The sequence below is a fragment of the Mus caroli genome, chromosome 1 (assembly GCF_900094665.2).
Source record: "Mus caroli chromosome 1, CAROLI_EIJ_v1.1, whole genome shotgun sequence".
In the NCBI taxonomy this organism is placed as follows: Eukaryota; Metazoa; Chordata; class Mammalia; order Rodentia; family Muridae; genus Mus; species Mus caroli.
The window spans coordinates 148,906,676-148,922,630 of NC_034570.1; the positions used below are offsets into that span (position 1 = coordinate 148,906,676).

A 15,955-nucleotide genomic window follows, 5' to 3' on the forward strand; every position below is an offset into this window, starting at 1 on the left:
TCTCAGAACCATATCTCAACCCTTCCACTTTTCCCAAAAGTAACCACAGTCCCAAGAGCTGAGTGGCCGGCCTGGTGGTATCTGAAAGACAGAATAGTCTTCGGGATTGATTGACTGATTGATTGATTATTTGATTGATTGACTGATTATGAGGGAGTCTTGCCTGGAACTTATGATATTGCCCAGCTAGTCTTCATAACAGTCCTCCTGCCTCAGCCTCCTAAGTGCAAGTGTCACAGGAATAAGCCCTAAATTAAATAAATAAGTCCACAAGTAAATAAATAAATAAGTAAGTAAATAAATAATATTAACATTGGCGCTTTCAGACTGTAGATCTGTGTCATTTCAATTCCTGAGAAAATAAGGCAAAGGGTTGTAGAAACTAAAATGAACTCAGTCTACCTTAAAATGTCATCACATTCTGAACAATATTCTATACAGGCCAGTCTACCTAATATGCTAATTATCTGCCCTCCTCCAAGGGCTAACACTAGACAAAACAAACGGTAATGACTGGACGTTGGTATTGCTATCTGTTAGGTCCCATAAGTCTCACTCAGTACCTGGGGTTCCTCCTAGCACTTCTTACCCTGCCCTCTACCCTCAACCCCTTCCTCCCAAGGGCTAGGCTTCGCTGTGTTCCTTCCCCAAGCTTCTCTTCCTTATACAATTCAGTCATTTTGCCTATGAGCTCTCATGGCTTCTTTTTCTCCTGGCCTGCTCGAGGCCTCTTGGCCCTCAGTTCCCCCAACCCCTTTCTCTCTTTCCCTAGCTCTCCCCTCCTCATTGCCTGGTTCAGTGCTGACTCTTGAAGGTGCCTCTAGCTGTTCTTTCCCTTGTATCTACAAGAAACCTTCTTCTGAAACATATCTAGGAGCCTTCATAGCCTCACTTCTTCTTTTACTATCTGTCTATCAGAGATTGAGAAAATAAGACCTAGATAAGTTAAATGACCAACTCCATAATTTATACGTTGTATCCTACGGGGCTAGGATTAAGTCAGCATATTCTTGAATTCAGTTCAGTTAGTATTAACTCACAGAAGAATGTGACAGTTCCCTCCCCTATGGCACTGGTATAGCAGACCAGTGGGAATATGTTACTCAGATCCCAGTGTTCCGGTGGACCTTCTCAGGCTGGCCTCTCTTCACATGTGGACACTATGTACAGAATGCTTCCTACTGAGTGAGTGGCTGACTAGTGGTCATACTATATTGGAAGACAGAGTCAGACTTCCTTCAAGGCCAAGTCTCCTCTTTCTATAAAACTCCCCATAAGAAGAGCCATGACCAAGAACCAGCACAATTTAGTGAAACCTGTGTGAATGGCAGGGGTAAGGTGGCACACTGTGATATTGAGAAACTAACTTGGCCCTACCTCAAGGCAAGCTGGCCATGGAAAAAAAATCACAAAACTTAACTCTGGCTTCATGCAGGGAGAGAAATCGCAAGCTTTATGCAGGGAAAGGCAGGTCAGAGACAGCCACAACAGAAGCTCTCCTGTGCTCCCTCCGACACCCAAGCCTTTTCTTAGGCAGCACACACTCATCCACTTCCCTCCATCGTTCTCAGCATGCTGAGGCTGGCTGTGATCTTGTGATTTCTTTTTTTTTTTCTTCTGCTAGTCTGAATGTCAGGAAGACAATCAACCTCTGAGAATAGGGGTGAGGTGTGTCCTTTTGTTGCTAGAGAAGCAAGGATGAGAATGAAGAGGTAATACCCTGATGTTACGCCCATGTCCCGATAGAGAGGCTGGTGGCAAGCCGATCTTCATGAGGAAGGCTTGATCAGACTGCACTAGATCCCACAGTTATACTTCTTTTTATCTCTATTCTATTCTGAGACCATCTCTCTCCTCCCTGGATAGGCAATGAGGAAAGAAGAAGAAAGGGGCCTGGAAAAGGGTCTTGTGTCAGGCACTGACTTGTGTAAATAGTATAGACTGAGATAGTCCCACTCCCAACCCCTGTGATGAAGGCCTTGTCTGTAAAGGGCAAGTCTAGAGAATCCTGCAGCTTTGTCAGAGAAGGGGCAGACAGCTCTGGGCGATTATTAAAAGGGTCCATAGAGGTAACAGAAAGTGCAGTTCACTCAGGCGCACACATTTCAAAAAGTGCCTCAGATAAGCTTTCAGAAGGGGAAAATAATTGTGTGCTAATTGGTCTGTTGACAGAGACCATCCTGCCTTCCGAAAGCCCTGATGCTTCTCGAGTTCATTAGCGCATCCAATTTTCCATAATACCAGACTGCACAAAGCATCATTCTAGTGAGCCTACACCCCTCCCCCTTCTTACTTCCAGATTGCTACTGCCCTACCTGGGGGTGGGGGTGGGGGTGGGGCATGCAATGCTAAGAGCAGAGGAAAATGGGCTTCTAATGGTGAGCACCAGGGCTGAGGCACAAAAAGCCCTGTGATGGTGTGTGTGCTTAAAAGGGCTTTAAAGTGAATCTCAGGATGTTGTAGCTTTTCCAAGTTTTTTTTTTTTTTTTTTTGGATGGGCTATGAGAAATTCTCCCTTTTGCCTAGGGTCCAGCTGGCTTCTGACTGGCTCTGTTCAGTCAGCTCATGGGCTCTTCAATCCCTCTTCACAAGTCCTTCCATATCCTTCTGCCAAAAAAGGTGAATTATAACTATGAAAGAGGACATTTCTCTTCTTTGTGGTGCTGATCCCTTCTAGGAAATTGCAGACATATGCATATCTACAACTTTCACACTGCGCATAGCTTTCCTTCTTCTTTCTTTGGGTGATATCATCTGGTGCCACCCAACCCTATAGCAGAGTCGGGCAGGAATGGCCATCGTCATCTTTACCATCCTGTAGAATGTGAGTGCAGTAACTAATGGGTAGAGATGCCAGCCTGATCATCCCAAAGGGTTCCAGAGACTTCCTGAGGTGCCTTTGCCCTTTAGTTGCCACCAAAAAGTGATCTGTAAGAGCCAGAGGGGAGCATGGCTACGGTTAGGCTGAAAGATTAAAGGGAGTATTTCAATATTTAAAAAAAAAAAAAGGAGTAGCCATAGTAGCTGAAAGTCCTGTGAAGGGGTGAATTGAGTGGTTAGCAACTCAAGTTATGGAAGAGACAAACGGAGTTCAATGGCCCCTCAAGGTCATAGAAACAGTAAGCATGAGGGAGGGCTGAAACCCAAGTAGTTTCGCTTCACTTGTGTTGTTTTCCTCTAAACTCTATAGCCCAGTTTCACCTCTCAAGCATTTTGTTGAACATCTTGCCACATGCCAGATGCTGTAAAGGGACTCGGTGCTATGTGCATACAGTAGAATCCCTACTGCTTTAAGGCCTACTGTCACTGTGAGTGTGGGGAGATGGGGAACAGGCATGAGAACAGACGGAATGTAATGAGACAAATCCTATTTCGGAAGTGTGTGCTGATCAGAGCGAGCCTTATAACACCACAGTGCCGCTGTTTACTGGTTACCAGAGGGACAAAGCAGAGGGGGCAGGGCACCTGTTTCATTCTTCATTATTGCAAAGAAGTTACTGAGCAAGAGTAGAAAGTAACCACGAGTTTGCTTAGAGAAATGACACAGGCAGATGTGCTAGAGGAATTCTCACTTCCTGTAGGCAGAGCAGGTGGGCAGAGCCCTCCCCCTCACCCCATTCATCTCCACCCAATGATAAGAGTAATGAATGAGATGGAGCCCAGCAAGACTACTGCTAAGGCATGCTCCGTAGAAGGAGGCAGTGCTTCGGCAAGTGCTACTGTATAAAGGACCACAAGGATATGCTGCAGGGTGCATCCTGGCCATTGGACCATCCTACTTGGATCTGTAAGTGCTAAGCATCTAGAGAGAAGAGGCAGAATCTGTTGACAGTCATACTGCAGATCAAACCCAGCAGGTAATCAGAGCTGTGAGGTAGGATACCAACATAGCCCTTTGATCCTCAACTTAGCACAATGTCTTTGAAATCCGTACACCTCACTAAAGACTGCAAAGGGTGGAGAAAATAGGAAATCATCCCTTTTTATGCATGGTTTTCCCAGTTGTATCCTATGGGAAGAAGCCATTGTACTGCCAGAGAAAACCTTAGGCCAGTCAGTGCAGTGGCAACTGGATATTCATTTCATATTCAATATGTCCTTGGGAGAGTTCCAAAAAAAGAAAAACCAAAAAACAAACAACAAAAAATACGCTTTCATGGATAGTGGTCCCTTTTTTGAGAAAACAGGCAGTGGCTATAGCTCTGGAACCATCCGCAGGCATTGTAAGAAATGTGACTTTGAATGCTTATCTTTCATTCCTCCATTGTAAACTTAAGGGATATGTCTAGGAACCCATGGCAGAGGCTTTGCAAAAACGCTGCTGGGTGCATGAGCTGAAAATCGACTTAGACCAATTATTTTTCTTCTGGAGAGAACTGACTGAGCGCTATGTGAAGACAGATACTGTACGTAAAAGGAACTGACTGTCGAGGATTCAGCTAATACAGAATAGAGACTAAGCATGTTCTTCTAGACATCAGGAACTAGTATAAGACCATGAATAGGGATGTGGTCCCTGCACTGATGGCAGATAGAACAGGGAGATAACCTTCAGTAGGGGCCATTGTCAGCCCTGCATTCAAGGGAAGCTGTTTGTAAGTCAAAGCCATGGGCTTCAGAAAAGTCTGATGAACAGAGAACATAGCATTCAAACAAAAGAAGCAGGAGAATAAGGCAGGTGAGGATATTTTAAAGAAGAAACATATTTCCAAACAAGAATCCGAAGGAGTATGCTCAGCGTGTGAGCAATCTCTCCCAAGCCACAGATGTCTGCAGTAGATTCAGTACTTGACTTTACAGAAGTCTCTACAAGCCATCTTTATACTCATATTGCCTGTTTCTTTCAACTAAATGTATGCACAGGTATTCATATGCATGGTAAGCAGATTTATCTGACACATGTGCAAAATGGTAGGTCTAGAGACAGGTAAGACTTCCTTCCTTCCTTCCTTCCTTCCTTCCTTCCTTCCTTCCTTCCTTCCTTCCTTCCTTCCTTCCTTCCTTCCCTGCTTCTCCCCATCGTTTTCCTTTCTTTCCTTCAATCCATCATTTGACAATGGCTTGTTTACTCACTACCCACAAAGTGACAAGCTCTGTACTCTTCTAGGGAAGGAAAGCTGAGTGAGACACAGCTTCTCCTACAAGCATCTCTTAGTGTTCTGTTTAAATAATCATGTTAGCTAGCAACTATAGTTCAAAAGACAAGCTTATTAGTGGCAGAATATGCTTGGAACATTGAGAAGGAACATTTAACTATGTTAGGAGTCAGGAAGAAATTCACAAGAGTCACTTTTCTAAGCAAAGAAGAGAAGGAAGAGCCAGTTAGGTCAACAGCCAGGCATTGGGAACAGAAAGCAAGTGTCAGGAAGTGAGATGTATCTTAAAAGCATCTGGTATTTGGATATACCTAGGTTACACGTGTGGGTGGAAGGTAAAACGTGGATGGGCAGAAAGAGGACTCTTTAGAGATGGAACTAGAAAGACAGCAGGGGCAAATTATCAGTGACTTTGTTTTGTTAAGAACAATCAACCAGCTGGGCAGTAGTGGCGCACACCTTTAACCCCAGCACTCGGGAGGCAGAGGCAGGTGGATTTCTGAGTTCAAGGTCAGCCTGGTCTACAGATGAGTTGCAGGACAGGCAAGGCTACACAGAGAAACCCTGTCTCGAAAACAAACAAACAAACAAAAAGTCAACCCTTTCAAGCTCCAACTGTGTTATTCTCTGGGCAATCTGTACATTTATTTATTTTTTATTAGATAGCACAGAATTTCTTCAAGGTTGAAACTCTTCTGATGATTTAATAATTTTACAGAGAGGGAAATGAAGTCCAATGAAGTTTGGTGACTTGTTCAAAGCCCAACCCCCATGCAGGGGTGGGACTCAAACTCTTGCAGTGGAGCCTGTTTTCTTTCTGTTGCACTGCACAAGCACGCCACTCCGGTACATGGGTTTGCTCTGTGTAGTTTAGAGCCATGGAATCAGGGGATACCCCAGTGTGTACTCATGCTCATAGCAACAGTGTATGGTGACGAGCTGAGAGAGGAGAATAGAAAAGCATTAGGAAAGAAAATCAGGTATGAATTGAGAAGGACTTGGATCAGGGGACCAGAATGGGTATGAAGGGAATTCAGGGGCAGGGAGTAACGATAATGCTGGATCAATGAACCAAGGGGAGGGTATGAGGGCGATGGGCTACTAGAAGGTAATGAGATCTTTGAATTGTTGATAAAATGTCTTCCTCTCGTTTTGTGGCAAGAATCTTGTGCTTCTTCGCCCACTGTGACACAGCTCATAAGAGACTGAAGGATGAGGCAAGATCCTACAAAGTTCTAATATCTTGGTAAAACTCTCTCCAGGCTACTTAGAGTCCCTTTTCATCATCGGGAGTTGCATTCGATACCAGTTTCATAAGTGAACCTTTTCATTCTGTTCATGGAAAGCCATCCTCTTCCCCCACATGCTCCCTGCAGACATTAGAGCCCTGCAATCCACTACCTTCTCTTCAGTTCATTTCCACCACGCTCCCTGTATGTCACAGCTAGTCTTCAGCAATATCTCTATAACCCCTTGCTCTTCTTAAGCATCCACTTCACCTGTTTTGATCTAAGGACAGCCTCACTTCCCTAGGCATGTGGTTACCCCTACAGCCTTCTCTAGTGGTGGCTGTTCTCTTTCCTATCTGATACTCCTGAGAAGGGAAATGAATCAGGTTGCCCACGGCAGCTCTTCATTATTGTCGCCCATCTCTGGCTCCTGGAAGCCATGTAGCCCACCATGCCCCCTTGCCATTGGTTTTCTTGTTACATTTCTTGACTCAGTGAAGATTTACAGTAGAACTTACCACCCACAGCCTGTACCATGCCCACTGACTTCTGCATTCATCCATGTGGTCCTTTAACCTTTGTTCCTCCTCCATACTTGGCTGGCTTAACTTGCCCCCTCAGAGTTGTAATGTCATCTTAGTCGCCACACCCAAGCTATGTTCTAGACTTCATTGGCAATTCCATTTCCTCTCTAACTGAAGTAAAAATCATCACACCATACTTCCTCCAGTCTCTTCACACATCAGTTTTCAATGTGGGTCTTGAAAGACTCTTTCAACACATTGTGATCAGACGTCCTGCATACCATATATTTACATAACAATCCATAGCAATAGCAAATAGTTATGAAGTATTGGTGAAAATAATTTTATGGTTGGGGTCCCCACAACATGAAGAACTGTATTAAAAGGTTGCGGTGTTAGGTAGGTTGAGAAATACTCATCAGATTTACTCTTTCAGTCTTTGGACTTGACCTACTTTTTCTCACCTTTAACCCCTTTCTCTCAATGATAGACTTAGAGTCCTGAATCTGCAGTGCCTTCCTTGGTATATAATCTTAATACATTTGCCTTTTTCTTTCTCTTTGTCCCTGTATGCATCTTAGGAAAACCCAATTTTCCATCTAGTGCATGCTTGCTGGTGTGTGGAACCATGAACAGAGCTGATAAAACTCACCCAACTCCAGTGGCTCATCATATGCTGCATTTATGGCCATGAGTATCACAGGGGTCCCTAGAGCTGTCCCCAAGCCCATTACATGTATTCACTCAGGTGACTCTCTTCCATCCCAGCTCTGAAGAGACCATGCCACACATTTTACCACAAAACTTTCTTATTCCCTTTAGTCAAGGTCTTTGCTTCTTGTTTAGCTGAGAAACAAGAACCAAACAGAGAAGAGAAACACATCTTCCCACTACCACATGATACCATCCTTCAACAGGTATCCTTACACATTCTACACTGTCCCTGACTCAAAGAACGGAGTGCTTGTCTGTAAGGCCCATCTCTTCATTCTTATATAAAATGCCAACATGCTCACTTAATGGCCATGCCCCTCGGATTACCTTCTCTCTCTCCTGTTTCATCACTTCATCACTTTCTACCACATTATTCTACTAATATATGGCTAAGCTAGACTATCTCTCATCATGAAGATAAAAACCACCATGTGGATCCCACCACTCTCCCATAAGGAGCCATTCTTTTGATTTCCTCTACAGTGCAAATGGAGTTCCTATTCACAAGCAGTTCCTCACTTTGATTCTTATCTTAGATTCATTCCACTCCATCATCTGTCCCCCCTTCATGTCACTAAACCCAACCCTCTGCAGGATGTCAGTTACCTCTAAGTCACTAAGTCTCTGGATTTACTTGCAGGCCCATGATTTGAACACAGGCTTTATGGATGTAGAGATTTTCATGTTGTGTTCTAGGTATCTATAATAGTATCTGATATGTGCTAAGCACTCACAAAATAGTTATTGAATTAACCGGTGGGTAGGTGAACAAAATCCCCTTGCTCTTTCAGACGATACAAAAGCAGAGCCTAATTTTGATGGCTACAGACTACCTTGATTTTATACTTAGAAATTTTATACTTAGCATTCTCAAAAGGGTTTTCAGTCATCTGTTAACTATAGACCCTTAGTAGAAATACCCTACAGGTTAATTGGAGCAGGGGTTGGGGTGGGTAGAAAGTATAGATTTTAAAGTCACAATAACTACGGATCCCTTAAAGACATGCATGATATCCCAAGGTTCTATCATGCTCCTGCTAAAACTTGTACCTTGTCTGGTGTTAAAATTCCTTTCTGTGGCCATGCCATCCAGTCCAGCCTCCTCTTGTGTAATGTCTTTCTGTTTACCTCTCTGCCCTCATAGTACTCCTCTCTGTGCTTCCAATGGGCATTAAACTGCTTGCTGACTTGGGGCCTTAGCACTTAGAATTGTTAGTTTGTTTAATCAAAACAGTCTTCCTCAGTTTTATACAACCAGGCTTCTCATCTTTCAGACCTCAACCTTACAGGGTAAACCTTGAAGTGCCCTTCTTGACCAATCTAACTAATATTAAAGGGCCCCTCCTCCAACCCCAGAAAATGCTTTTAAATGGTCCTTACAGTGGGGGTTGCTTCAGTGTTTCAACCTCTACTAGAATACAGTCACATCTTTGACAAGAGTAAATCTGTCTGCTGGACCTTCCTTCAGAGAATGGGTGAGCCAACCATTTCTAATGACTGGCTCAGATGCCACCAGAAAGTTACTGTTTCTCTTTGCTCCTACAGCCTGGCTAACCTGAAGCCAGCTAAGGCTCTGGCTTCCCTGCCCAGTGCTGGAAGGCTTTTACCTTTATGGCCCCTGTGGCTATTTGGATATGGTGAAGTCTGCGCAGTGTGCTCTCTCTGTCAATGAAGTAGGAGGCAGCCAGCTGGTGCAGGGTTTCCAGAGACACAGCGGAGCTGTTCCCAGTGCCCCCAACTACAGGGATACCTCCTGGTGTTTCTGACTTTCTGCTTAGTTTCCTCTTGTCCACAAAAATGGTCAGGGACTCTTCTCCTATAACAAAAACATGAGCTCATTAGTGAAGTTGTCAGCCTCAGGATCCTCTGCCATTATGAACCTGTAGCCCTTGGGCAAGGCAGACAGAGTTAAGAGAGAGCCTTGCCCCTGCTGGGGGCCTCTTCCCCATCCTTTCCATTCTGAGAGCTCTGTTCTCAGATAGTGTACAGGGTCACAGGCCTCCCTGCCTGGGAGGCCCCCCTTTCTTAGCTCTTAAAGCCTTCCAAAGCTTACCCCTCAGTGGTGTCTCCATTTAACATCCTCTATTGATCTCCATGGCAGGCAATCTGCCTCCAAGGGGGAGACACAATTCTCTCCTCTCAAGTTGTTTATAAGAAGCCACATGGCTATTACAGCTTCCAGTGAAAGGGCGAAAGCTTTGAGGCTATATTCCTGTTCTCTCTCCATCAAATGCTCACCACCTGCCACATGCCAGCAGCTGGTCTCAACCCTGGGGGAGCTGTGCTTTGTCTACAGCACACTTAACTAAATGTTATGATAAACCCTTCTTTCTTTCTTCCCAGTGCTGTGAGAAGTCTTGTGATCTGTGATCCTGTCTTGTGATCCAGTCCAGAGGCCACGCTCTATTTTGCACAGACCAGTCCCCACCGCCATTCTATTAGAGGGAGATTCACCCAAGTTGTTGGAATTGTGGTTTGGCTGGTTACCAATCATCACAGTGAGGAAGGAGGGGTCAGTAACTCAATGAACATCTATCTATTTCTGAGCCTACACAGCTGACATTTTTTAGCCACAGTAAGAATTAACAAGTGAAGTCCATGGGCTAGATGGCTAATCAAAACAAAAGTAGGAGCGCCCCCTACTGGTATATGGTTAGTAGAAACCCGGGTGTGGGGTGTGTGTGTGTGTTCCCTGTCCCTGTACCCCTCCCCACCCCTAACTTCCTTACCCCACAACCCCCTCCCCTCTGGATGAGAATAGAAATGTTCTAGAGTAGATTTGGGTACAGAGAGAATACACTGTTCTCCAGTGCACCAGAAAGAAAATATTTCTCAGGCAAAAATAAGTCAAGAAAGAAAAAAGATGCAGGGAAATAGAACGATACTCAACAGATCATAAAAGCTATTTTCAACAATGGAACAACCAGTTCGCTGGGGCTGAGGATACTGCTTACCTCCAAGAGTAGCAGAAAGTAAGAAATGAGTGCCGTACTTTTTGATGAGGTTTTCAGTAACCTGTTGCAGATTGGGTCTCCTTCCAAGGAGGCGGATGTTGCGGACAAACTCTGGGGCGAGAGGCAGGGGCAAACTGAAGAAGTCTCTTCTTTCTAGGGCCAAGTTGTTCACTTTCCAACGGGCAAACTCCCTGCAGGGAAAGCCAAGGGGTGAGGAAAAACCCATTGTATTTCAGAAGCAGAAGTGTGAAGTCTGAAATAAGCCCCCCCCTTCCCCATGTCTGAGGCCTCCTCTCCAGACCAGTGCCCTTCCCACAGGGTGGAGAACCCATTGAAAGAGGCTCCTCCTCTGGCTGATCTTTTCTGGACTGAGAAGGTGCCCTCCACCCGAGTTTCTCCCACACAGCTTTCTTACTGGACAGTGGTGGCTCAGCATCTTCCCGAGGCAGTTGCCCTGCCTCACAGAGAAACAGAAAAAGCTCATGTTTGGCATTTGACAGTGATTTGCAGAGAACTGACCAATCAGAACTGTCCTATAGCCGGTGGGTTACATCTTCCATCTTTGCTTTAGTTGCTGTTCACTGCTAAAAACTGGAAGGCTGCTCTAGAAAGAACAGTGTTTTAACTTGTGGGGCTCAGATCCCCTCATATCCTTGGAGATAATTAAATTCCCTATACTTGTTTATTTAGCTCATATCGATTGATGGCACATCAGAAATTAAAATTGAGAAGATTAAAGTTATCTATCCAATACTGCATTTGAAGTTAACAGTAATAAGCCCATTACATATAACAAAATCAATGCATTTTATGGCAATAACTATATGTACTGAAACAGAACAAATTTGACAAGGAGAACATATTGCTTTGTGGCTTTGTAAACCTTTCATATCTGCTTGTCAGAACAGTTTTATTCTCATATTTGGTCAACATTCAGTTTGTCATCATAACTGTGGACTCTTAAGCTTGGGACCACACTAAACCAAAGGAATGGCTAATTCTTAAAGATTGCTTGAAATCCAAAGTTTTTCATTGAAACGGATCTTTAGATCCTCCATGATCGAGTAACAAGGCACAATGGACATCCTGGACACATCTGCTTCCTGAAATACACAGCTTTTAAACAATCTGGCTCTTATTACATAGTTACGAAAACACCACTAACTACATCAGAAATACCTTTAAATACCAGGAAGCTGACTAGCTCATGATAATGAATAGAACTTTTCTAGGATTTGCATTTTCATATGATAACTGAAATTTTATTTTGGTTAGTAAATACCATCAGTTTTCCTTTGAAGCTTGCTTTTTATTTTATTTTATTTTATTTTTGAGACAATATCTGCCAAAAACTTAACTCTAAATAAGTCTAGGCTGTCTGCTACTCTTGTTTTCAAGACAAAGAGTTCCAGGAGAAAGGCTGCTTGCTCAGCTTGCATCCCAGGCACATCTGGACTTTCCCTTGAGATCACCACAGTTCTTTAGGAGCTGCAGACATGTCCTGTGTGCATTTCCTAACTCATCACATGGAACATTGAAGAGACATGTATACAAGGTCAATATTTAATGCTGATAGTAAATTGTACTGCTTCAGGACATTCTTAAATGAAGCTGGCATATTCTGTGTGTGTGTGTGTGTGTGTGTGTGTGTGTGTGTGTGTGTGTGATGACCAGCACATGACTACCAGACTCATTTGAGGTGAGTATTTTCCTTTCAAATAACATATCAGTTTTATTTGCTGCTTTTTTTCTCCCCCACGTTCATTGCAAATGTCACATGGGTCCTGAAAGGAACCCAGAAGACCACATGCATCTTAAGTACCCTGTTTCAGAAGATGTCTGGGGCTCTTTATAAACACATTCAGGGGTTCACTTTCCACGATTTGCTCCTCACCAATGCATTTGGATCTCAAAGAAGAAAAAATTCCAGGTGAAATCTTTGTCTTGAGCTGAAATCTAAATAATTGTAGGAAACGAGTTTTTTACCCTCCCTCCCATATTACACTCCCACATTACACCTCCTGTCTTGGGAAGCATAGGATGTAAAGTCTCCACGGATCTTTCATTTACTCCAATCCTTCTCATTGGAAAAGTGCATAATCTTGGTCTGATCTTCCCGTCAAAGCCAAGGAATACTAATGGTGGAGCCACAGAAAATAAAATAGGTAAAAATAAGTACATGGAAATCCATGTGTAATCTGAGCCTATAGAAGTGGCGCCCCATCCCCTCATCTGAGCTCGAGGCTCAAATAGAAAGGAGGAGCCTATGTCAAGCATCACCAGGGGAACAAAGGGAAATGGTGACTAATAATTCATGGTTTCAACTCAGTCTTTCAAATTTTTCTCGGTGTGGCTTTATTTATCGAACTAGGCAAGTTAGTAATAATATATCCTCAGTTATTTCTTTTGTGCAGGAAATGCTAAACTTTAATTAAAGCGCAGGGTATTTGTCAAAAGCATTAGCTATCCCAAATCCCACTGCAGGGTGAAGAACAGTTGCCTGATCTCATTTGTGGATAGCTGGATGGGAACCAGTATCCTCTCTTTGGCTAGAGGAAAATTACACTGATGAATCATAAAATCAGATTACTAAAAACAGAAACAAAACATAATCAAAAGAAAATCCTTAGGGTCATCAATTCCCACTCTCAGCCTTGGGAAAAGCTACGTGCTGACTTCATTAACTACTAGTGTTTATTATGTTATCTTCCTAGATTCAAGGGTGGAGAGGGGACATTCTTCCATCTCCCATGATTTCTTAAAATGGCCCAAGCCTATCTCTTCCCTGCCTATCTAATCCAGAGGGCATCTTTCTTTCTCTCTCTCTCTCTCTCTCTCTCTCTCTTCTCTCTCTCTCTCTCTCTCATTGATGCCCTCTGACTCATTACCATGTAATACCATCTATTTTCCCTTCCTTCCTCTCCCATTAGAACATAAACTCTACCAGGTAGCATTTCCTGCATCTCTTCCCTGCTATCAGCTATCACCAACATTAGAATCATATTAGCCATTCTCACAACAGAACAATAATAGATATTCAACACCATTGTGTTGAGTAATCGAAGGAGACATTTTTCCATGTCCTTTAATATCCTAGCCTTCCCAATCCACTAGTTTTCAAATTAATGGGAAATTGATTAAAAAATAGTTATAGGAGAATAACGTAGGAAGCAACAACCAATTAGGGATTGATCTGACATGAAATAAATCATTTTAAATGTGTGTGTCAGGAAGTTAAATTTTATTAATAAAAATATAGGTGCATAATTTAGTGCATTTCAAAAATATAAATCAGACAGGTGTGATGGTGTGCATCTATAATGTCTGTACTCAGGAGGCACAGGCAGGAAGCTTGCTACAGATACGAAGCCAGCATGGTCTATGTTGTGAGTTCCAGGCCAATCAGGATTACATAGCTAGACCCTGCCTCAAAATATTAGTAAACACTGCCAGCATATTCTTCTGCTTTTCCTTTTTATACTGTCCGGGTCCTCAGACACCATCTGCAGCAGACATGGACAACATCTCTTGGCTGTCCACTGCCCACATTCAAAGACTAGTACATGGAAAATCTGTCAATTGATACTGCTATGTTTAACACTCAGGTGTCAATGATCAATATCTCCATTCCTCTGCAGTGAGTCTCCTAATTTCTACCATTCGTGATGTTGAAGACTGACCGAAGAAGCCACAGGCTTTAAGTTATGCACTTTTGCTCAGTTTGACATCAGCCTTGGAAAATCTGTTTAACGCAGGTCAATAGCTACAGAATAGTTGACTTCAATGAGGCAACTGAAGCTCAGAAAGGCAAGCAATTGCCTAACATCACGCAACTAGAGAGGAAATGATGCTGTTAGATGTGGAGAAGTTTGAGTACTGTCTGACAAACTGCCCCAGATTATGATATACATTGATGCAGGAGGATTGCCATGGATTCCAAACCAGGCTAAGATAGAATCAAATTGTGTATCAAAAAGGTGGAAAAAGTAGAGGGGAAGGAAAGGGAGATAGAATAAGGAAAGGAAGGAGGAAGGGAGAGAGGTAAGGAGGAAGGAAGGAAGGAAGGAAGGAAGGAAGGAAGGAAAGAAGGAAGGAAGCAAGGAAGAGAGGGAAGGAGGAAGGAAGGAGGAAGGAAGGGAGAGAGGTAAGGAGGAAGGAAGGAAGGAGGAAGGAAGGAAGGAAGGAAGGAAGGAAGGAAGGAAGGAAGGAAGGAAGGAAGGAAAAGAGGAAGGGAGAAAGGGAGGGAGGAGGGAGGAAGGGAGGGGAGGAAGGAAGGAAGGGAAGGAATGGAGAGGAAGGGAAGGAGGGAAAGAAGGAAGGAAGTGAGGGGAGAGAAGACTCTTTAGAGTCTCAAAGAGGCTGCTCATAGCAGGATAATTCTAAAAACCAGTCTTGACACCTTAGTACTTGCCCCGTTGTTTGGAGGACCCGGGAAGCCTTTGACATATTTGCACTCCATTTGTAGCAGAATCAGGTTCCAGCATGAACCTTAGCTGTGAAAACCACAAAAGGGAGATGCCACTGTTGCCTAAAAGAATATAACCAGCTGGTAGCAGAACCTGAGCAAAAAGAAAGCACAGTGACCTTCCTCAGGGTGACAGTGACAGGGGCGAGAACTGGAGCCCAGAAGGGTTAAGGGAGCAAGGTGGACTGAGTCCTGCAATCAGAGGGAGGCCTGCTTAAATCTCACATGGTGGTGGAGGTCAACACTCCATCACTTTTCTACAATTCCATTTTCCGCTGTGTCCCGGAAGTACGTACTCAGACTCGAATCTCTTCAGAAAGTTAGCTATCTTCTAACAAAAATAGTGTCATTACTCAGAATATTTCATTTCTTTATTTATCTAAACAAAACATGAATTTACTATATATTGAATACAGTATACTATTTATATTATGGTGAAACCTTTTTTGTTGATGTTGGATAAAAGTAGTTTTCTTATGCTCATTTGTAGGAGAAGAAATTAAGATTAAGAAGGAAATCAGGACTCACAGACCTGAGTCCACGTATCATGGGTACTCAGGAAATCATAACACAGAGTAACACATGACCTAGAAGAGCGAATGACACTGTCTTAGAAAGCATTTTATGAGCAAACAATAAAAAACTATGGCTAATACATGATGAATTCTTACCATGTGCTAGACATTCTCAGGTTCTTAAAAGAGTTATCTATAGTCTCACTAGAGACAGCTATATCAGGGTCCTATCAGCACAATCTTGCTAGTGTATGCAATGGTGTCAGCGTTTGGAGGTTGATTATGGGCGGGGCCTAGCAAACACATAAGTGGATGCTCACAGTCAGCTAGTGGATGGATCACAGGGCCCCCAATGGAGGAGCTAGAGAAAGTACCCAAGGGGCTAAAGAGATCTGCAACCCTGTAGGTGCAACAACATTATGAACTAACCAGTACCCCGGAGCTCTTGACTCTAGCTG

General features: G+C 43.4%; 1 protein-coding gene across 1 annotated transcript in view; it reads right to left on the reverse strand.

Annotated features, from left to right (window-relative positions):
• Nucleotides 1-15,955, reverse strand: part of Brinp2 (BMP/retinoic acid inducible neural specific 2) — a 103,409-nt gene that overhangs the window by 11,844 nt on the left and 75,610 nt on the right. The window contains exons 3-4 of the mRNA XM_021166491.1: nt 10,518-10,708; nt 9,171-9,379 (exon numbers count right to left, since the gene is read on the reverse strand). Of these exons, the coding sequence (XP_021022150.1) occupies nt 9,171-9,379; nt 10,518-10,708 (400 nt within the window). The remainder of the gene's footprint in view (nt 1-9,170; nt 9,380-10,517; nt 10,709-15,955) is intronic.